Here is a 24035-nt window from a genome sequence, read left to right on the forward strand (position 1 = left end):
AGTGTAGTCTGAAGTCACGGAGTCTCATTCTTCCAGCTCTGTCTTTTTCCCTCAAGACTGATGTGGCTACTCGAGGTCTTTTGTGTCTCCATATAAATTTTAATATTTTTTGTTCTAGTTCTGTAAAAAATGCCTTTGGTAATTTGATAGGGATTGCATTGAATCTGTAGATTGCTTTGGATAGTATAGTCATTTTCACAGTATTGATGCTTCCGATCCAAGAGCATGGTGTATCTCTCCATCTGTTGGTAACATCTTTAATTTCTTTCATCAGTGTCTTACAGTTTTCTGCATACGAGTCTTTTGTCTCCCTAGGTAGGTTTATTCCTAGATATTGTATTCTTTTCGTTGCAGTGGTAAATGGGAGTGTTTCCTTAATTTGTCTTTCAGATTTTTCATCATTAGTGTATCAGAATGCAAGAGATTTCTGTGCATTAATTTTGTATCCTGCAACTTTACCAAATTCATTGATTAGCTCTAGCAGTTTTCTGGTAGAATCTTTAGGATTCTTTATATAGTATCATGTCATCTGCAAACAGTGACAGTTTTACTTCTTCTTTTCCAATTTGTATTCCTTTTATTTCTTTTTCTTCTCTGATTGCTGTGGCTAGGACTTCCAAAACTATGTTGAATATAGTGGTGAGAGGGGACATCCTTGTCTTGTTCCTGATCTTTCAGGAAATGGTTTCAGTTTTTCACCACTGAGAATGCTGTTTGCTGTGGGTTTGTTGTATATGGCCTTTATGATGTTGAGGTAGGTTCCCTCTATGCCCACTTTTTGGAGAGTTTTTATCATAAATGGGGTGTTGAATTTTGTCAAATGGTTTTTCAGCATCTGTTGAGATTATCATATGGTTTTTGTTCTTCAATTTGTTAATATGGTGTATCACATTGATTGATTTGCATATATTGAAGAATCCTTTCTTCCCTGGGATAAATCCCACTTGATCATGGTGTATGATCCTTTTAATGTGTTGTTGGATTTTGTTTGCTAGTATTTTATTGAGGGTTTTTGCATCTATATTCATCAGTGATATTGGCCTGTAATTTTCTTTTTTTGTAGTATCTTTGGTTTTGGTATCAGGGTGATGGTGGCCTCATAGAATGAGTTTGGGGGTGTTCCTTCCTCTGCAGTTTTTTGGAAGACTTTGAGAAGGTTGGGTGTTAGCTCTTCTCTAAATGTTTGATAGAATTCAGCTGTGAAGCCATCTGGCCCTGCGGACTTTTTGTTTGTTGTAAGATTTTTTTTTTTTTTTTTTTTTTGCGGTACGCAGGCCTCTCAGTGTTGTGGCCTCTCCCGTTGTGGAGCACAGGCTCCGGATATGCAGGCTCAGTGGCCATGGTTCATCAGCCTAGCCACTCCGTGCCATGTGGGACCTTCCCAGACCGGGGCATGAACCCGTGTCCCTGTATCAGCAGGTGGACTCTCAACCACTGTGCCACTGGGGAAGCCCTATTGTAAGATTTTTAATCACAATTTCAATTTTATTTCTTGTGATTCGTCTGTTCATATTTTCTATTTCTTCCTGGTTTAGTCTTGGAAGGTTATACCTTTCTAAGTATTTGTCCGTTTCTTCCAGGTTGTCCATTTTATTGGCATGGAGTTGCTTGCAGTAGTCTCTTAGGATGCTTTGTATTTGTACATATCACTTATAACTTCTCCATTTTCATTTCTAATTTTATTGGTTTGAGTCCTCTCCCTCTTTTTCTTGATGAGTCTGGCTAATGGTTTATCAATTTTGTTTATCTTCTCAAAGAACCAGCTTTAGTTTTATTGATCTTTGCTATTGTTTTCTTTGTTTCTATTTCATTTATTTCTGCTCTGGTCTTTATGATTTCTTTCCTTCTGCTAAGTTTGGATTTTGTTTGTTCTTCTTTCTCTATTTCCTTTAAGTGTAACGTTAGATTGTTTATTTGAGATTTTTCTTGTTTCTTAAGGTAGGCTTCCATTGCTCTAAACTTCCCTCTTAGAACTGCTTTTACTGCATCCCATAGTTTTTGGGTCATCCTGTTTTCATTGTCATTTGTCTCTAGTTATTTTTTGATTCCCTCTTTGATTTCTTCAGTGATATCTTGGTTATTTAGTAACGTATTGTTTAGCCTCCATGTGTTTGTGTTTTTTACGTTTTATTCCCTGTGATTGATTTCTAATCTCATAACGCTGTCGTGGGAAAAGATGCTTGATATGATTTCAGTTTTCTTAAATTTACTGAGGCTTTATTTGTGACCCAAGATGTGATGTATCCTGGATGCACACTTGAGAAGAATGTGTAATCTGCTGTTTTGGGATGGAATGTCATATAAATATCAATTAAATCTATCTGATCTATTGTGTCACTTAAAGCTTGTGTTTCCTTATTAATTTTCTGTTTGGATGATCTGTCAGTTGGTGTAAGTGAGGTGTTAAAGTCCCCCTCTATTACTGTCTTATTATTGATTTCCTTTTTATAGCTGTTAGCAGTTGTCTTATGTATTGAGGTGCTCCTATGTTGGGTGTATATATATTTCTAATTGTTATATCTTCTTGGATTCGTCCCTTGATCATTATGTGGTGTCCTTCCTTGCCTCTTGTAACATTCTTTATTTTTAAGTCTATTTTGTCTGATATGAGTATTGCTACTCCAGCTTTCTTTGGATTTCCATTTACATGGAGTATCTTTTTCCATCCCTCACTTTCAATCTGTATGTGTCCCTAGGTCTGAAATGGGTCTCTTGTAGACAGCATATGTATGGGTCTTGTTTTTGTATCCATTCAGCAAGCCTGTGTCTTTTGGTTGGAGCATTTAATCCATTCACGTTTAAGGTAATTATCAATATGTGTGTTCCTGTTACCATTTTCTTAATTGTTTTGGGTTTGGTTTTTTTGGTCCTTTTCTTCTCTTGTGTTTCCCACTTAGATAAGTTCCTTTAGCATTTGTTGTAGAGCTGGTTTGGTGGTGCTGAATTCTCTTAGCTCTTGCTTGTCTGTAAAGCTTTTGATTTCTCCATTGAAACTGATTGAGATTCTTGCTGGGTTGAGTAATCTTGGTTGTAGTTTCTTCCCTTTCATCACTTAAGTATATCATACCCCTCCCTTCTGGCTAGTAGAGTTTCTGCTCAGAAATCAGCTCTTAAACTTATGGGAGTTCACATGTATGTTTTTTGTCATTTTTCCCTTACTGCTTTCAATAATTTTTCTTTGTCAAATTTTTGCCAATTTGATTACTGTGTGTCTTGGCATGTTTCTCCCTGCGTTTATCCTGTATGGGACTCTCTGCACTTCCTGGACTTGGGTAGCTATTTCCTTTCCCATGTTAGGGAAGTTTTCGACTATAATCTCTTAAGATATTTTCTCCGGTGCCTTATCTCTCTCTTCTCCTCCTGGCACCCGTATAATGCGAATGTTGTTGTGTTTAATGTTCTCCCAGAGGTCTCTTAGGCTGTCTTCATTTCTTTTCATACTTTTTTCTTTATTCTGTTCTGCAGCAGTGAATTCCACCATTCTGTCTTCCAGGTCACTTATCCATACTTCTGCCTCAGTTATTCTGCTATTGATTCCTTCTAATGTAGTTTTCACTTCAATTATTGTATTGTTTATCTCTGTTTGTTTGTTCTTTAATTCTTCTAGTCTTTGTTAAACGGTTCTTTCATCTTCTCGATCTTTGCCTCCATTCTTTTTCCGAGGTCCTGGGTCATCTTCACTATCATTACTCTGAATTCTTTTTCTGGAAGGTTGCCTATCTCCACTTAATTTAGTTGTTTTTCTGGGGTTTTATCTTGTTCCTTCATCTGGTACATAGCCCTCTGCCTTTTCATCTTGTCTGTCTTTCTGTGAATGTGGTTTTGGTTCCACAGGCTGTAGGATTGTAGTTCTTCTTGCTTCTGCTGTGTGCCCTCTGGTGGATGAGGCTGTCTAAGAGGCTTTGCAGGTTTCCTGATGAGAGGGACTTGTGATGGGTAGAGCTCAGTAAGACTTTAATCTGCTTCTCTACTGATGGGTGCGGCTGGGTTCCCTCCCTGTTGGTTGTTTGGCCTGAGGCCACCCAACACTGGAGTCTACCCAGCTCTTTGGTGGGGCTAATGGTGGACTCTGGGAGGGCTCACGCCAAGGAGTACTTCCCATAACTTCTGCTGCCAGTGTCCTTGTCCTCATGGTCAGCCACAGCCACAGCCACAGCCACAGCCACACCCTGCATCTGCAGGAGACCCTTCAACACTAGCAGGTAGGTCTGATTCAGTCTCCTATGGGGTCACTGCTCCTTCCCCTGGGTCCCAATGTGCACACTACTTTGTGTGTGCCCTCCAAGAGTGTAGTCTCTGTTTCCCCCAGTCCTGTCGAAGTCCTGCAGTCGAATCCCATTAGCCTTCAAAGTCTGATGCTCTAGGAATTTTTCTCCTGTTGCTGGACCCCCAGGTTGGGAAGCCTGATGTGGGGTTTAGAAACTTCTTTCAGTGGGTGGACTTCTGTGGTATAAGTGTTCTTATATAAGTTTGTGAGTCACCTACCCAGCAGTTATGGGATTTGATTTTATTGTGATTGCACCCCTCCTACTGTCTCATTGGCTTCTCCTTTGTCTTCAGGAGTGGGATATCTTTTTTGGTGATTTCCAGGGTCTTCCTGTCAGTGATTGTTCAGCAGTTAGTTGTGATTCTGGTGCTCTCACAAGAGGGGGTGAGAGCACATCCTTCTACTCTGCCATCTTGAACTGATCTCTCCATAACCATCATTTTTAAATGAGAAATTCAGTCCCAAGTGATTAACCTAAGGCTATATAAGTAATTTACATCTATTTTAAAGAGTTAATTTTACTATGACTTTTAATTTATAATTCTAGCTTTAAATATAAAATTCTTCAAGAATACCATGATAATCTGTGGTGTTTATTGTAAAACAATAATGTTTTTAAATATAGCCAGGGATAAGACTGACCCTTTATAAACACTACTAAGAATATTCAAGTTATAGGTAAATGGTACAAAAGAACTCTAAATATAAAAATTCACAATTAAAAATTGGTTTTATCAATTTTTTTGTCATTAAATCTAAACAAAAGTTTTGAAATAAAGGCAAATATTGAAATATTTAATGTAATTGAAGAGTGAAGTATAAGTGTATAAGTGTTCATAGTATTTAATTTTTCAGTGTTGTTCTCTCTCAAGTTGGGTGATTATTAGAACAATCCCTAATCTTTAGAATAAGTTCAAACATATTTAGAGATATTTAGCATATTTCTTACCTCTGTTTTGGTGATGTAGACAATGTTTTTTTGTTCTGCTTTTTTTTTCTTAAATAGTGTATTAAAAAAGCTATCCTGGGTTTGTCTGTCTATGGTGATACTCACTCATGCCTTAAAAACACTCCATAGAAATTGGGATTGGGAGTCTGAATATACGCTGTTTATGTCAGCCTTGAAGGTAAAGTATTATTCAGAATATGTCATCAATTATTTCTTATAGCCATCCCTGATACAGTGTTTTAACTTTACTTTTAACTAGGCAATTAACTGTCAATGTTAAGTACTTAAGTACCAAAAAATTAATAAAAAGAATTTGTTCTTTGTATAATATATACCATAACTAGTGCCCTGACTAGTACGTAGGTGTGTGTCTAGAGCATATGTGAATAATTGCACAAATGCTATACTGTTAGACACTCAAATGATAAAATGTTTAAATATGAATGCTTTGTTTCATTGGCTCTTAAGGTGTACCTTTTTATTTATTTTTTTATTTTTACCTTTTAACGTCTCTGAAATCAGAATAAATCTTACAGTAAAAGGCATTTTATGATTAATTAGTGACCTTTTTTCTTAATGGCACATAAAATAATGGTGAGCCTTATAATTGATGGCATCTTAGATTGAATGAAATAAAATACATGGCAAAAAATGGTGCCCTTCCATATGGAGAATAACTAATGGCTATAATACTGTAGGAAAGATAGGAACTGATAGAAAGAAGTGATACTGCATTTTTATAGAATGGACAGCATAAATGAGAATAAGTCACAAAATTTTGTTTTCTGCAAAAGTTATAAGCAGTGATTTTTTTTTCAGATGCTCCCTCTCTTCAAATCTCTAAATTCTTAACTTCCTTTAGGCTGTTTCTGTACTCGCCAGGGTTCCCATTACCATAATAGATGACATAAATAGCTTTATGTCGAGCCTCAAAATAAGTCATCAGTGCAGTGTTTAAACATATTCACTTGTTCAAATTCTGTCTTTCCCAAAAGAACATAAATAATAGAGCAGGAGTTTTCAAACAGTTCTATGTTTTGATGAAATAAAAGTTTTAGTAAAATTTTAATATGTAAAGTAGATAAACTGTGGTTTTAGTATTTTAATGTTGAAAGGGAGGAGAGAGTAAACTTCATGAAGCAGTGTTCTTTTGACTTCTTCCTTATCTCCATGGAACACTCCATTCCTAATAATATACCAAACAGATACCCATGTTAATTGGAGTTGTATGTATACATGCACACACACACACACACACACACACACACACACACACACACACACACATACACACACACACACACATTTTTTTTTTCTGGGAGAAATCGGTATGATTATTTTCCAGTTTTATTGAAATATAATTGACATATAACTTTGTCTTTAAGGTGTACAATATAATGATTATATGCATGTGTGTGTGTGTGTATATATATATAAAATGACTACCAAAATAAGTTAACATCCATCACCTCATATAGTTACAATTTTTTTTCTTGTGATGAGAACTTTTAAGATCTACTCTGTTACCAACTTTCAAATATGCAATACAGTATTGTTAACTATAGTCACCATGCTGTACATTACATCCTCAGACCTTACTTATCTTATAACTAGAAGTTTGTACCTTTTTACCCACTTCATCTGTTCATGGACATTTCTGTGGAGTACTCCATTCCTAAAAGTATACCAAACAAAATCTGTGTTAATTAGACTCATTTTTTTAAATTTAACTAATTTCTATCTGTACTTCCTTATTTAAGGTAAATAAAAATAATGCCAAATTATGGAATAATGTGGGTCATGCTCTGGAAAATGAAAAGAACTTTGAGAGAGCTTTGAAATACTTCTTACAGGCTACCCGTGTTCAGCCAGGTAAGCATTATAAACTAATAAAGCTATCATGGTAGTTTATTTTCTTTTTAAAAACATGATTATATTTGTGGAAAATAGAGTTTATTTTCAGTCTTTATTCCAACTGACTGGAATGGTACAGTGTTTGGTGCTGGCTTATTTTTGAATTGGATTGTATGTTAGAGCTATTTGTATCAGACATTTAAGGAGTCTTTTAAACAGAATTGTTGGGTGGCACTGATGAGCAATTTTGGTGAAGGGATAGATGCAACAGCTTGATAGTAGTGAGTTTAAGAGAGTGGGAGAAGAATAATTGGAGACAGTTGATATTAAAAACTCTTTTAAAGAGTGTTGATAAGAAATGTTGGAGCTGAGTATGGGGTCAAGAGAGGGTAGTGGGATGATGGGTTTTTTTGTTTTGGGGGGATTTGGGGGGTTTCTTTTTAAGGTGAGAGAAACAAAGCATGTGTGTGACTAATCCCTTGAAGCTGGGAAAAATAATAATTCAAGGTGGGGAACCGAAGTACTGGGTCAGTGTCCTTGAATAGATGAGAATAGATAGGATCTAGTGCTCAGGGTGAGGATTTCATTCAGTCAACTGAACCAATAGTTAACCTGTGGTAACAGGGAAAGCAGAGTGTAGAGACATGATATAAGCAGGTGGATAATAGATGAATAGCTTCTGGAAGTTGTCCTTTGTTTGCTTCTGTTTTCTCAGTGAAATAGAAAGTAAAATCAACAGTAGAGTGTGGGGAAGAGAGAGGAAGTGCTGGAAATCTAAGACCAGGAGAGGGTCTGAAGTAATCATCTAGGACATAGCTTCACAAACTTTAATGTACCTGTAAATCACCTGGAAATCATATGGTTCATGTTCTGATATATAGAGATTTAGAGTAGGGCTTGAATTTCTGCATTTCTAGTAAGTTCCTAGGTAATACTTAGCCCATGAATCACGTGTTGAGAAACAAAGATCTAGGAAAATGAATAGAGTAGGAAAATATGGTATGATTGTCAAGCAGCTCTAACACCCTACTTGAGGTTAGCAATACTTAATTACAATTAAACCAGTTGATGTAGTTGAAAGTTTTCTTCCACTACTTTATAAGTGCAGTGGTACAGGCATGGAGAATTTGGTTAAACAGGATTAGAATTTTGTCAGATGTGTATTACTAAACAAACAGATAAGGGAATATTGAGACACAACCGAAGCTGGTTATGAAGTGATGTGAGAGAGGATGAAAGATGAGGAAAAGGTGATTAGATGAGTCATTTATAGATCTGAAAAATTGTTGGTGTCTGAGTAGGGTCTAGCTAGAGCATTTTTAGTTTTCAGTGTTCCAGGATATGTACCAAACATGGCCACCACCTACCAGGTACAATCATTACTTTCCATTCAGTATGATGACCAAAAAGCACTTCCCCACACACACATTTCTAAATGTACTTGGAGAGGTGGGGAGTGGTGGGCAGTGCCCCCTGTATTTCAACTAGATATGACTGTGGCCACTGTACTGACTAGTTAAAGGAGAATGGAGGTGAAAATTATTGGAAGAAAGGATATCAAGGCAACTATTGGAAGATACATCTATATAGATTTTGAAATTACTAAGAATTTTGACAACTGTGTGATGTTGGAAAGAATAAGGAACCAGGGGCTATATATGATATTGGTGACTGCAGTAAGGAGGGGTAGTGGATAATAGAGTTTAATGATCTGAAATTCAGAGATGAGTGATTTTAAGGAATTACAGTGGTCTGGAAGTGGTAAGGATCAAGGAGGACACCTAACTCCAGGCCCAGTGTTGCAAGAGATAAGAAAAAGACCACAGTCACGACTTGGAAAAGCTGCCAGTGTCCCCAAGGCAAAGCCAAATTCCAGTTAGAGAATGTTGTAGAAATATATAACTGACGGTCTAGCTGTCTTTCCAATTTTATCTCCCCTGGCTCTTCATCTAGTTTAGTTTTTCTTGAAATCTAGGGTACATGTCATGAGCTTTCAAGACTCCTTACAACTTTTGTATCTTTTCTGTGATCTTTGTTATTTAAATGTTCATTTAAAATATTTATTTATTTAAAATATCTATGTATTTAAACTGAGGAGCTTCCCAGGGGCAGCATGAACATCTGATTCATCTTCATAGGCCCTGCATCATCTAGCATAGTCTTATACACAGTCAGTGGTCACTAACTGTGGCAGTTTCAGTTCATTGCTTTCTGAAGCCTTTTAGGTTCATTCTGGGAGTTTTTAAAAAGAGAAGCAAAGTCATCTTTATGTCAGACACACAGGGACCTGGAGACTTAGAAGACGATATTTAGGCCCCTTCAGCCCTATCTTTCCCATTTCTAAGTTGGGACAGTAATTTCTATCTCATTGTATTGTTGTCAGGACGAAATGAAATCGTGTTGGTGGGTGGGTGTGATTGTGGATGTTTAGTTTAAAATCATTTTTCCTCTCATTGTCAGTTGTCACTTTTGGCTGTTTTTAAGATACTTACTTGAACCTATCTCCTTTAGTTAGTATGACTTACCTACCATACTCTCAAAATTGCTGTCTCTAATAATAGTGGGCTAGGAAAACAGGCAAATCATTTTATTATGAAAAAGTACATAATCTTGGAAAAATTGAATTTGTCATTCAGAGACTTCTTGGCTCATTCTGTGTTTTTCAGCTGTGTTCTTCATAGATTTGACAGCTAAAACGACATGTAGGGAAGGAAATCAAGAGTCTTTTGTCCCTGTTAGATATACAGATGGAGATAGAACTATAAGTCTGGAGATACGGGGAATGGTCAGGACTAGAGATAAAAATTTGAAGTAACAGGCATATAGATGGTATTTAAAACCCTAGAACAGTATAGGATCACAGAGAGTAGAGATTCTTAACATTTAAAGTAGCTTAAAAAAAAAAAAAAAGACATTCAGTCTGAAGGCTTTTCTTGCTTAGCCAGAATAAGAATATAAACTATACAATGGTCTTTGACCAGGTGACATGAATGTCATGTTAGACAAACAGTTGATTACGGTCTTTTGTTTGTTTTGGTGTTTACAAATTTTTTTTTAAAAAAATCAATTCACAAGATAAAATTTTGCAAATTGAATTACAGTTTCCATAAACACGTTTGTAAGACGAGGGTAGGTTTTTCTCAAGAAACACCAGATTTCTCCAAGGTTTATTTTGGCCTTAAAATCAATGATTTCATTTTTATCTAACTTCACATCTTTGAAACGAAAATAATCATGGACTTGTAGTTCAACTTTGATGCCATCAAGGTAGAAATGATTTTTAGAGTTTTCAGGAGTTTCCAGACATTTATAAATTTCTCTTTTTAAATAAATTGACAAATTTGTGTGTAGGAAATAACTGGAAAGCAGCACATATGCCTGGGCCATCAGTGTGACAATACTTAACTTCACTGTTGGTGGCTGAAGAATTATTAGGCACAGAGTTGCCTGATATTTGCCAGTCCTTGTTTACATTGAATTAAAGACAGACTGCTAGATTCAGGCTGCTGTTGGTTTGGATAGGGCACTCCTAATAGCAAGATTGTTTTTTGAAATTCTGTAGCTTTTTAGTCATTCAAATGTAATTGATTTTTATATCTTGCCTGCTTTCTTACCTTTTTCTTTCCGAATATAGATTTACCTTACCAGTAATGCTGTTTCCTCTTAGAATCTTAAACTTTGTAACTTATTTTTAAAATTGCTTAAAATTTATGTTTCATTTTATTAGCTGTGTTGTGTAGTTTTTTTGATGCTAAATGCTATCTAATTGCTATCTTTGTTCTTTGAGAAAGTAAGGGTGCCTGACTCTAGTGTCTGTAGTCTTCACTGATGACAGTATCCCCTTGCCATAGTTCTAAGAACCTGATTAGTAGGTAGTAATTTGCCTTGTCTTTCATCCTAATGGATAACCTCTTTTCTAAGGTTGGTTGGGGCTCCTTTCAGTAACATTTTAAATACTTACCTGACATAATTTCACTTTTATTTACTTAAACTTTCAGCTTGTTCTTTTCTTAGATTAAATTTTTACTGTATAAATAATTTTTTCAGGTTCTATATACCCTTAGTTTTTTCTGGGTAACTTTCTGATCTCTATAGTAAATGGTATAGATTTATCTGATGTTTAAAAAAAAAAGTTTAGATAGACAAGATCCTATTGTATATAGCACAGGGAACTATATTCGATATCCTGTGATAAACCATAATGGAAAAGAATGTATATATGTATAACTGAGTCACTTTGCTGTACAGCAGTAATTAACACAATGCTGTAATTCACCTATACTTCAATTTAAAAAAAATTTTTTTAAAGAGCTTTATAAGAGCAAAAACTCTATATGCTCTTGGAAATGCAATGTATTTCAACCTTGGCTGTACATCAGAATTGCCTCTGAAACTTTTAAAACATTTTTGCAATCCTATTCCTGAAGATTCTATTTTGATCGAGCTGGGTATAGTAAGGTATCTGAATTTTCCAAAGCTACACAAGTATTCTGAATTTCAGCCAGTATTGAGAGCCTTTTTTTTTTTTCTTTTGGCTTGACCGCCTCCTGAGACCCCATGAGATTCAGCAATATGTCTGAAAACAAGAAATCAACCTCTTTCCCCCAGTCCTGTCCCCTAGTTCTCTAACTTAACCCATATGGCATCTAAAAGTTTTTGTGCAGTGCACACAATTGCCAACCTGAAACATAATTTAGCAAGATCTTAGGACTGTTACTCTCCTCCTAGGGGAATGCCTAAAATATATATGCTTGGCCCCTATGTGTCCTGGGAGTTGCAGGCAGAGAACTATTCCACAATTACAAAATCGTCATCGGTGTCACAGGCAAGTAGTAATCATAATTTGAAACCTTGTCATGTCTGTTAGAGATTCATGTTGAGTAAAATTTGTCTAATTTAAGATGTCCCTTCTTTCTTTATTCCAAACCTTTGAAATATTTACTGGGAAGTATATCTTAAAACTAGTATGCAATGAACCCTCATATCTTTTTTATTTAAATTTTATATTTTTCTATCCCTGAGCAAATTTGCTGAGGATTCAATATTAAGACAACATTTTTTAAAGTTTTAATTAAATTATATGGGAATGTATCATCATTTAAGAAATCTGGGCTGCTGCATCTTAAGTAATACTATAGAATCCGGATAACTTGCACTCCAACCACATTCACAAAAATTTTTAAAAACAAAGTCACAAAGTTTTTTTCACAGGCTCTTTGCCCCTATGCCACCATGGATTCATTTTTGTTATTTATAATACTTGAAATAATTCTAGTAATCATGGTGATCCTTTACACTTGTAAATCCTTTTTGCTTTTGAGTGAATTCCAAAGCTATGTGATTAATAGGAGTAAGCCTTAGTATAGGATGTAAAATATAGTGGAAAAAAAAGATGTAAATTTAATCATTACTTTTATTTCTCCCCTCTCATATCTTAACCCTTCCAGGAGCCATTCAAATAGTTTTGCATGTCATATGTGTATTTTCTGTTCTTATGGTACTTTATTTAATAATTTTCTAGTGTAGCCTTGCTCATAAGTTATAATAAGTTGTGTTAGAAGAGCTTTAAGGAGGAAGCAGGACCTATTGCCTCCTTTTGCATTCTTTTGCTTTAGTGTGTTTGTTACTAGAAACATGTCTTCTTAGTAGTTTACATTGAATACTATTTAGTGTATTTGCCAACAAATGATTTTTTTTAAATTTTAGATGATATTGGTGCCCACATGAATGTAGGAAGAACTTATAAAAATTTAAATAGAACCAAAGCAGCTGAAGAATCTTATATGACAGCTAAGTCGCTGATGCCTCAAGTAAGTAGTCATAAATTATTTCTATTGTGTCATGTCTGCTAGATGTCCATATTGAATAGAATTATCCAAATGGAAAATCCTTATCTATTCTTCAGTTTATTGATATTAAAAGTAAGTTGTCCAGTGAACCATCTATTACTGTAAGTGTTATAAAAGATTACATTTACTTTTATAGCTCACTTAATTAAAATTTATAATCTGTGAAAACCAAATTATGATATGAATTTTAGATATTTTTGATTACAAGTTATTTATGAGTTAAGTGACTTTAAATGAAAAGAATTTTATTTATGTGCAATAAGCACTAAATTCAACATTACTCCTATCAAAAAATAAATGAACAGAGTGATAAAATGAGTGGATACATCTCTGTTGCTGTCTTGTGCCCATCATTTGCTATGTCACAAGTACAAGATTTCTTGGATATCCACAATACAAAGTCAAAGTTAGAAAATCTGATACTGCCCTTGGCCAGCTAGCTGTGTGTAATCTGCAAAGATAGTTTACCCTGGGCTGCAGTTTTCTCAATTGTAGTTTATATTACTAATGTATTAATAACAGTAGTAATATTGAAATGTTTTGACAGTTTGCTAAATGTTTTAAAAACAGAGTTGGGGCTTTCCTGGTGGCGCAGTGGTTGAGAGTCCACCTGCCAATGCAGGGGACACGGGTTCGTGACCCGGTCCGGGAAGAACCCACATGCCGCGGGGCGGCTGGGCCCGTGAGCCATGGCCGCTGAGCCTGCGCGTCCAGAGCCTGTGCTCCGCAGCGGGAGAGCCCACAACAGTGAGAGGCCCGCATACCGCAAAAAAATAATAAAAACAGAGTTGGACCACATGATACATTAAGAATTATTTCAGTCCTAAGATCCTAAAGTTAAATTGTGTTCAGTAAAGATTTTTATCAGATATAATTTATTATGTTCATTGAGAATTTGGGTTCATATATATTATATATAATAACCTTTACTTAACCCAAATAATCAGTTAATTAGAGAATTTTATTTCCTAACTCCACCAAACAAGTGAGGGTTTAGTATAGCTCTGAAGTAAAATTAACTACCCTGTTACCACAACCAGGAAATATTTTGCTGACAACGTGAAAGCTGACATGGTGTAACAAATAGAGTAGACTGAGAGAAAAGATTCAAATTCTATTCCTGGTCTGACTCAAACATACTAAGGGACCTTAGCCTCTAGAAGTTCTGATTTCTATGACTTCATAAAATAATACATATATAAAAATCTAACAGTAATCTGTTGAGCTGTCATGATTGAAAAAATACAACCTTCACTGCTACTAAACATTAATTATTTTACTTACATTTTGTGGATACTGCAGATTATTTCACATTTTTTATGTATTATTTAGTATTGCAGTGTATCTTTTTATGTTCTATGTAAATTTTAAATAAAACACCAGGACTACTTACTTCAGATTTTATTTGGTACTGAAATGTCAAATTATAAAAACACTTTTTTTTTTAACAGATTATTCCTGGTAAAAAATATGCAGCCAGAATTGCACCTAACCACTTAAATGTTTACATTAATCTGGCCAACCTGATACGAGCAAATGAGTCCCGACTGGAAGAAGCGGATCAGCTGTACAGACAAGCGATAAGCATGAGACCCGACTTCAAGCAGGCTTACATTAGCAGGTGTTGTAGTTTGCTTTAGGCTTTCACTATAGAAGATTAAAGCTGCATCTGCATATACTTTTAAGCTATTTTGACTAATTTGGCTTTTTTTCCTTCTTCTAGTAAATCTTAGTTAGCAACCAAGAGCATAGAAATATAGCCTGTTTTAGACTAACAAATTTAATTGATTTGATTTTAAATTGACAAGGGAGTCCATAACTTATAATAGCAAACTTAGGTTTATTTATACAAGAGGAAGGGTAGGAAAAGCTCCTCTTTAATTTCATTTGCTTCTCATCACCAAATTCATTTTTATTTAAAACAGCTGAAATTTACCTTTTATAATTCTTAATTGTTACAAAATAATTGTTATTTTTACAAGAAGTTATTCTTAATTATTATAGAATAATTAAGAAATCACTGTATAATTAAGAAATCATTATATATAAAATTAATTGAGAAATAATTATATAATATTGAACTCTCAAGAGCTTTCTTAAATTAATACTTAGATTTGACTGGTTATTGTTACTACAAAGAAACTTTTTAGTTGCCAGTAAAAAAATTTTTGCAATACATGTTAGAACTTGATATATTTTCTCATGTAAGTCTTACCATTTGTATTGTACCTGAGGAAAATTTTATGTTAAACTTTGTTTTGCAGCCTGCTCCAGAAACCTAATTATAATTTGTCACATTGTTTATATGGGGAAGATGCATTCAGAATTTAAGTTTTTGAAATCAAATCCGTTCATAGCTGGAAGCTGTCTTTGTTCAGCCTTATCTAGTACTTGCTGAGATTCACTAAGTTTACTGGGGTTGTATCTATAAATAAATATTGTATCTATAAATAAATAAAACCTGTCATATGTTAATTTATAAAGAATTAATAATCTCTGCATTTGAAAAAATCACATTTTGGATACTTATTCTAGAAATTGGGAATATTAATAGTTTATTTTATTTCATGCCTATGCTAATACTTCAGGAAAGAGTAGTATTATAATAAAAGTAACTCATTTCAGTACTTAAACTGATTTGCACATATGTAAAAATGACTTTTTTAAGCTCTCTAACAGAAAATGTAACATATTAGAATGATTTGTAAAATGATTTTCAAACTGTGATCATTAGTTCCAGATGTGTTTGTCAAAAGTATCTACAGGTGGCACTGTTGCCCTTCCATCCTACCAGATCGGCTTTTTAAATTCCCTTTTTTTTTTAATGAATGGTCATTTTATAAGAATACATCGAAGAAAACTAAATAATTTTAAGGGGTAAACAATTTCTAATGTTCTGCTTTTTGTATAGTGAGACATTGCTAACAGATTTGAAATACTGGAATTTCCCCATCACTACTATATTTATATTCCTTCTTCAAATGCTGTTACTTCATCTCCTGACAAATTGATCTCCCACTCTAGTTGCTATCATTTTTCTGATGTAGACTAGTCTACAGTTTTTCAAGATATATTCAAAGAATATATTTTCTCTATTCCCCTTTCTTGGATACCTCCCAACATCTTACCCCCTAGCGTCAGGCATGCTTTCTCCTTCTTTAATAATATTTGAAAACGTATCAAGCCAAATTTGCTAAGCTAATGTGTTCAGGTTTAAGGACAGTTTGTTATTTTTAAAAGAAAAATTTAAGAACCTAAGTTAAAAGGAAAGCTGTGAATATGTGGAAAAACTTAAAACTTGTGAAAAATAGTATCTATAGACTGACATGGTAATGTAAGTAAAGCTTGTGTTTGATTTTTCCACAGAGGAGAATTGCTTTTAAAAATGAATAAACCTGTCAAAGCAAAAGAAGCATATCTTAAAGCACTAGAGCTGGACAAAAACAATGCAGATCTTTGGTACAACTTGGCGATTGTTCATATTGAACTTAAAGAACCAAATGAAGCCCTAAAAAACTTTAATCATGCTTTAGAACTAAATCCAAAGCATAAGCTAGCGTTATTCAATTCTGCCATATTAATGCAAGAATCAGGTATGTTTTTCCAAAATATTTCTATATTTAAACTTATTCTAGTTTGAAATATAATAAAACCTAATGCTACCCCCAAAAACATTTTATGAATGGATCACTTATATCAAAACTGCATAAATAATTTATAAGAAGAATATTTAAAATACTTGAAGAAAACTTTTCAAGTAATAGCCTTAACATATATGACAGTACTTATTGTTAGTTCTTCTGGTATATGTTAAAACTGATTTTTCAGACAGTCTATTAAGCAATGCCATATTTATTTTGTCATTTTATTCATGGAAATATATCTTATGTATAAATATCATACTATTCAAATAATCTGAATTTGTAAAAATTTTTAGGTAATTCTAGGGAGCCAAGAGCATTATATGTTTTAGACAAAATAGTATTCTATTTTCTCTTGATTTATAAGTCCTAATACTTTTGATATCATTTTGTATCCAGTTTTACTGTTTTCTGAGATGTTATTATAATTTCCTGTATTTTCTATAAATTTAGCAAAACTAAATTATTCATCACAATAAATCAGGATCTTTGTTATATTTTAGTACTGCTTCAGAAGGCAGTATATATAATTTATAATCTTAATTTTTATGTTTGGAAAAAATCTCTATATTAATTGTTAGATACTTTTATAAAACTTTTGCAAAAAATATAAGAATCATAAAATCATATTTTATAGCTAAAGAAGGCCTTTGAGTTTGTTTTTGCCAGTCATCTGTTTTGTGGATTAGAAAGTCAGGACCAAACAGATGTAATAACTACCCTAACTTTATATGGCTAGGTTAGTAACTAATCCAGGACAAGAAGCCTACTTAAGCCTACTGATTTATTTCACATTTTCTTTATTTATCATATTGTCACATAAAAGAATAGAGGAAGATCTTTATGCCTATTCAGAAAAGCTAAGTTTAGGAAACTAATGTTTTTGTAAAGTTAGCTAACCTTAGTAATCATGAAAGGTGGCCATTATCTGACACAAGATTGCACTCTGTGGTGTGTAGTTTTAGAAATTGAATTTTTTTGTATTTATTTGCAATAGAAATTATCTCAAATATTTGTTTCCTAAAGCCTGATTTATATTTATAGGCTTTATATATAATAGAGTATTTTTACCTTTGAAAAGTCCTAAAAAATTTTAAATAACATACAAAAAATATCTGATTTAATAAGACTAGAACATTTTGTTTATCCAGTCAGTTACTATTTGCAGAGCATTTTTTATATATCTCATGTAATTATTAGAAAATTCAGTAGGTTAACCCAGACAAGTTAATAATTTGTTGAGTGCATAAAGTCATAACATTAATAGAATCAAGACTGAACATATGTTTTTATTGGCAAATCCCATGCCTCTTACTCTTAATTCTCTATTCTTCGTCTACTCCCAGTTAGAATCTAAACTATCAGGAGATATTTCATACCTTTTAGTTTGTTTTTGTTTGTTTGTTTGTTTTCATGGGTTTTTTTAATTTTTATTATTTTTTATACAGCAGGTTCTTATTAGTTATCTATTTTATACATATTAGTGTGTACATGTCAATCCCAATCACCCAATTCATCACACAACCACCACCACCACCACCCTGCTGCTTTCCCCACTTGGTGTCCATACGTTTCTTCTCTACATCTGTGTCTCAATTTCTGCCCTGCAAACCAGTTCATCTGTACCGTTTTTCTAGGTTCCACATATGTGTGTTAATATACGATATTTGATTTTCTCTTTATGACTCACTTCACTCTGTATGACAGTCTCTAGATCCATCCATATCTCAACAAATGGCCCAATTTCGTTCCTTTTTATGGCTGAGTAATAATAGTCCATTGTATATATGTACTACCACTTCTTTATCCATTCATCTGTCGATGGGCATTTAGGTTGCTTCCATGACCTGGCTATTGTAAATAGTGCTGCAATGAACATTGGGGTGCATGTGTCTTTTTGAATTATGGTTTTCTCGAGTATATGCCCAGTAGTGGGATTGCTGGGTCATATGATAGTTCTAATTTCAGTTTTTTAAGGAACCTCCATACTGCTCTCCATAGTGGCTGTATCAATTTATATTCCCACCAACAGTGCAAGAGGGTTCCCTTTTCTCCACACTCTTTCCAGCATTTGTTGTTTGTAGATTTTCTGATGATGCCCATTTTAACTGGTATGAGGTGACACCTCATTGTAGTTTTGATTTGCATTACTCTAATAATTAGTGATGTTGAGCAGCTTTTTCATGTGCTTCTTGGCCATCTGTATGTCTTCTTTGGAGAAATGTCTATTTAGGTCTTCTGCCCATTTTTGGATTGGGTTGTTTGTTTTTTTTAATATTGAGCTGCATGAGCTGTTTATATATTTTGGATGTTAATCCTTTGTTGATTTGTTTGCAAATATTTTCTCCCATTCTGAGGGTTTTCTTTTCATCTTGTTTATGGTATCCTTTGCTGTGCAAAAGCTTTGGAGTCTCATTAGGTCCCATTTGTTTATTTTTGTTTTTATTTCCATTTCTCAAGGAGGTGGATCCAAAAGATCTTGCTGTGATTTATGTCAGTGTTTTTCCTATGTTTTCTTTTAAGAGTTTTATAGTGTCCACTCTTACATTTAGGTCTCTAATCCATTTTGAGTTTATTTTTGTGTATGGTGTTAGGGAGTGTTCTAATTTCATTCTTTTACGTGTAGCTGTCCAGTTTTCCCAGCACCACTTATTGAAGAGACTGTCTTTTCACCATTGTATATCCTTGCCTCCTTTGTCATAGATTAGTTGACCATATATATGTGGGTTTATCTCTCAGCTTTCTATGCTGTTCCACTGATCTATATTTCTGTTTTTGTGACAGTACCATATTATCTTGATTACTGTAGCTTTGTAGTATAGTCTGAAGTCAGGGAGTCTGATTCCTCCAGCTCCGTTTTTTTCCCTCAAGATTGCTTTGGCTCCCCTTTTAGTTTTTGATGCACTTTTACTGCTTTAAAGGAAAGGAAATGAGCTACCATTTCAGTGCTTCATACACATCTTTCCTATGAAAACTTTGAGATTTTTTCTTTCTGCTTTTTAATTTAGGTACAACAATTAATTGTTTTGATGCTGTCTTTTTGTAATCTAGATAAATACTTGCAAGTGGCTTTGTTCCTCAGACTTATTCAATTTGCTCATAATATAATTTTTTTTCTTTTTAAATTCTTAGGTGAGGTTAAACTCAGACCTGAAGCTAGAAAACGACTTCTAAGCTATGTAAATGAGGAGCCACTAGATGCTAATGGTTATTTCAATCTGGGAATGCTTGCCATGGATGACAAAAAGGACACTGAAGCAGAGATGTGGATGAAGAAAGCCATAAAATTACAAGCCGATTTCAGAAGTGCTCTGTTTAATCTGGCTCTCCTGTATTCTCAGACTGCAAAGGAATTAATGGCTTTGCCAGTCTTGGAAGAGTTACTCAGATACTATCCTGATCATATCAAAGGTCTCATTTTAAAAGGAGACATTCTGATGAATCAGAAGAAAGATATACTTGGAGCAAAAAAATGTTTTGAAAAGATTTTGGAAATGGATCCAAGCAATGTGCAAGGAAAACACAATCTTTGTGTTGTTTATTTTGAAGAAAAGGACTTATTAAAAGCTGAAAGATGCCTGGTTGAAACATTGGCATTAGCACCACATGAAGAATATATTCAACGCCATTTGAATATAGTCAGGGATAAAATTTCTTCATCTAGTTTTGTAGAACAGCCAGTATTCCCAGCTGGTAAGACTTCAGGTATAGAAGGAGACAAAATTCCAACTGAAAATGAAAAAGAAATCAAAAGTAAACCCAGACCCATACAGATAATAAAAACAAGTGATAATAAAAGTCAGTCAAAATCCAACAAACAGTTAGGAAAAAATACAGACAAAGAAACCCCCCACAAAACAACAAAAGAAATCAAAGAAATTGAGAAGAAAAGAGTTGCTGCTTTAAAAAGACTAGAAGAGATTGAACGTATTTTAAATGGTGAATAGCATTACCCTTTATCACATGACAGTGGTTTCAAAGAACTTCAGTCTATATCATGTGATTACTTATACTGAGAGCTTTGAAAAGTAACAAGGATACTAACAGTCTATCATAAGCTGCCTCTACGTAGGATCAAAATAAGATTTTCATTAAAGACCCTTTCATTACCCCAGGGTATGTATTATATATGACAGTAGTTTTTAGAGTTTTGGTGACTATAGCAGAAATTACAGGTGGCAAATTTGTATCTTTTCTTATAGAAGGAAGATTCTTTCAGCAGAATAATATTGATTACCCTCAGTTAAAAATAATCTGAGGCCTGAATGGTAATCCCATGGGGGCAAATCTAACGTGCTGGTTTATTCTGTGAATTCATATTTATTAGCTAACTTCATTTTTCCTTTAACTATTGGAATTTTACTATGGATTTGAAAACACTTATTGAACACATTCTTTTTCTTCAGTAACCTTCTATTTCCAAGGGACTTTGCACTACAAAAGAATACTGGCTGACTATGTTGTATTCTTTTTTTGATTTTTAGAAGGAACACCAGATTAAACATTTTTAAATAAGTCATATGACGTGTTAGCTTAAGAATGTATTTTCATAACTGTGTGCTTGTCCTTAACTTCACTCTAAATGGCAATTTTTAATCAGGTAAAGTTTTAAATACATATACACACACATTTCTGATGGTGCTTATATATACTGTATTTTCATTTTTTCATGTAATGAGGGTTTCACAGCATGAACCACATAATCATTACTCTTTGACTTTTATTTCCCAAACAATTCCTGTTTATTAGGGTCATAGTCATATTGAGAAGTCCCAGTAACTATAACTTGATTAATAAACTTTTGAGCTAAAACATGGTAAGTTTCTCTTTCATCTTAGTGTTATCTTTCTAGTGTTACTTGAATTTTAATTTTGTTTCCAAAAACATACCTTAATTATTCTTAGATACCTTAGATACCTAAATTGAGTTCTGTTTAACTGAAGGCAAAACAATGTGACAAAGTTTATTTTTAAACACTAAGTTCTTGATATCCTATGGTGTATATTTTTATTAAATATTTATTTTGACTACTGAGCTTCCACAAAAAATTTAACGCTGTTTTAAGTCCATCAAGTATGGAAAATAAATTGCTGTTGCATTTTTCTATACATGCATATATTATGGTTTAACCAAAATTTTGTCCTTTTTGGCCTGTTGTCCCGCTAGAAAAAAGATAATTAGCCTAGTATATGATCAATAAATTAGTCAGTTGGTTTTAGCAAATTTAAACCTGAAAAGTGTTAGTTTGAAGAGTAGATATAAATCAAATTTATTAAATCTGACTTTTTTCATGAGTTAAAATGCATTTTATAATACCTAATAAAGTTGGCTTTAATTTAAAATGTTAAAGCTCAAGCTATCATCTTGGGATAGTAACTAATTTCTAATTATGTAGCATTTCAAAAACTGTATTTCTGTTCCTTTGAGATAATTAATTTCTAATTATGTTTCAAAAACCATATTCCTGTAACTTTTCTTAAAGGGATGTTTTATAAATAGGTCATAAGAAACATGGTCTGCATTAAAGAGCTACTCTTACTAGGCTCTCTGAGGCGCTGTTACAGATTATTTTTTAGGCAATATAAAGCAAGCACTGACACCAATGGTAGTACATTTTTGATTCATTAAAGCAATACCTAATTTCACTTTTTAAATTATAGCTTTGTGACTCCAGATATAAGGTGGAGAATACCTCATATACCATGACTTGAAAAATGAAATTGTTATTGTTACATTCTCTACATGTATCTTGAGAAGAAGTTTGAGTTTGATCTATTCTGTTAAAATAACAAGTGAGGATAGTTCAAAAAAGTAGAAGGAAATCTTTTATGACAGCAGACCATAATAAAAGCTTTGAGTAATAATTTAATAAAATTATGTAACTATTCAAAAGGTAAAAGATATATTAATATCCAATGATTTTTATAGAAAAAAGAATTTTCTCCACCTTAGCACTTAGAACAGTGCCTATCATGTAGGAAGTGCTCATATTTTGAATAATTTATTTAAATCAAATTCACCCTGAGTAATCAGTAACTTTTCCAAATCAGTTGTTTCTCAGCCCTCATTTCATATTAGAATCATCTAGACCCCACCCTACAACAATTAAATCTGAATTTCTTATGGGTAGAGCCATGCTTCAGTTTTTACGAAGGCTCTCAGAGTGATTCTAATTTGTAGTCAGGGTTAGGGAGCACTGCTCTAAATTCATTCAAGAAAATCCTCTTATCTCTCCTGTGTTAACTTTTAAATTAGTGACATAATCCAATTAATTTTGATGTTTTAACTTCCATTAAGGAATATGCTCTTCTGATACCTAGTATTTATTCCATCTTAAGTTCCATCAAGCTTGCTTATGTGTGAGGTGATTATTTTTTCTCTTTAAATTCATAATATAAATTTTATTCAAGCTGTTCTGGTGAAAAAGGCAATGGATAGTTTTTCCTTTGAAGCTGCCATTTGGGGGAAATGGAGAGTAGGGACATTTTAGCCCATTTCACTAACCTATGTTTCACAGTTGTGAGCATCTGTAAGTTTGAAAAAGAAAGCTTATCATAGGTTTATGTACTAATAAGGGGATGTAGTTTTAGTTCTTGCTGTTTTACAAAAGAATCTACTCCCTCGGAGTTCTAGGAAAGCTTTGACGATCCCAAAGGGACAATTATGCTACTCCTTCACTCTTTCTCAGAAGAAAGAATTAACTTTTTCTTATATTGCTCCTGTATGTGTGTCCTTACTAACATTCAGAATTGGGAATTTTATCTTATAATAATTATTCCAGTAAGTAATTTTATGAAGTTGATGACTTGGAGGATAAAGCAAATATGTTTGCAGTTTTGTCTTTTATGTAGATGTTTGGTATGTGAATTACTCAGTTTTTTTAAAACCTCATGCCTTTCATCTGATTTGAGCTCTCAACTTCATGTTACAGAATGCTTCTTTAAGGATGCTCTAATGAAAAATATTATGAAAATATATAGATTTGTATGTCAGTTTATACTTCAGAAATCCATATATTTGTCATATTTATTTTTTTAAAAACCTAATTGCATGACTAAATAGTATTTAAAATGAAAACTCAAATATATCCGGTACCTTTGTCTAGAGTTTTATTCTGTTGGAAGATGTCAGCCATCCATGTTAAGTTTTCATAAAATAGTTGATAATTGTATGCATTTTATATTATTGTGGTGTCTGTGTGTACCATATTTCTAAATATTCAGTATTAAACTGATACTTTTTAAAACCTTATCCTGAATTGCCTTTTAGTGTTAAAATGAAAAATATAATGGCATATCAAGAAATTTCTGCCCCCACAAAGAAAGAAGAACTGGCAGGTAGTTTTATAAGCAATGACCTGAGAAAGATACATGTTAACTTATTTCTTAACAGTGATACATTTCCAACCCAGAGTGACAGAAACTCAGTTAAGAAAATCAGACAAACTCAAATGTGAAATTTTATATACATACACA

General features: G+C 33.6%; 1 protein-coding gene across 2 annotated transcripts in view; it reads left to right on the forward strand.

Moving 5' to 3' along the window:
- TMTC3 (transmembrane O-mannosyltransferase targeting cadherins 3) overlaps positions 1-23810 on the forward strand; it is a 58470-nt gene extending 34660 nt beyond the window's left edge. The window contains exons 9-14 of one of the 2 annotated variants that reach the window (XM_059080098.2): positions 5274-5394; positions 6977-7088; positions 12777-12880; positions 14371-14540; positions 16286-16512; positions 19693-23810. In XM_059080098.2, the coding sequence (XP_058936081.1) occupies positions 5274-5394; positions 6977-7088; positions 12777-12880; positions 14371-14540; positions 16286-16512; positions 19693-20507 (1549 nt within the window). In that variant the 3' untranslated portion in view covers positions 20508-23810. The remainder of the gene's footprint in view (positions 1-5273; positions 5395-6976; positions 7089-12776; positions 12881-14370; positions 14541-16285; positions 16513-19692) is intronic. The other variant, XM_059080097.2, reaches the window with a different exon arrangement.
- The last annotated feature ends 225 nt before the right edge of the window (positions 23811-24035 follow it).

The sequence above is a fragment of the Kogia breviceps genome, chromosome 12 (genome assembly GCF_026419965.1).
Source record: "Kogia breviceps isolate mKogBre1 chromosome 12, mKogBre1 haplotype 1, whole genome shotgun sequence".
In the NCBI taxonomy this organism is placed as follows: Eukaryota; Metazoa; Chordata; class Mammalia; order Artiodactyla; family Physeteridae; genus Kogia; species Kogia breviceps.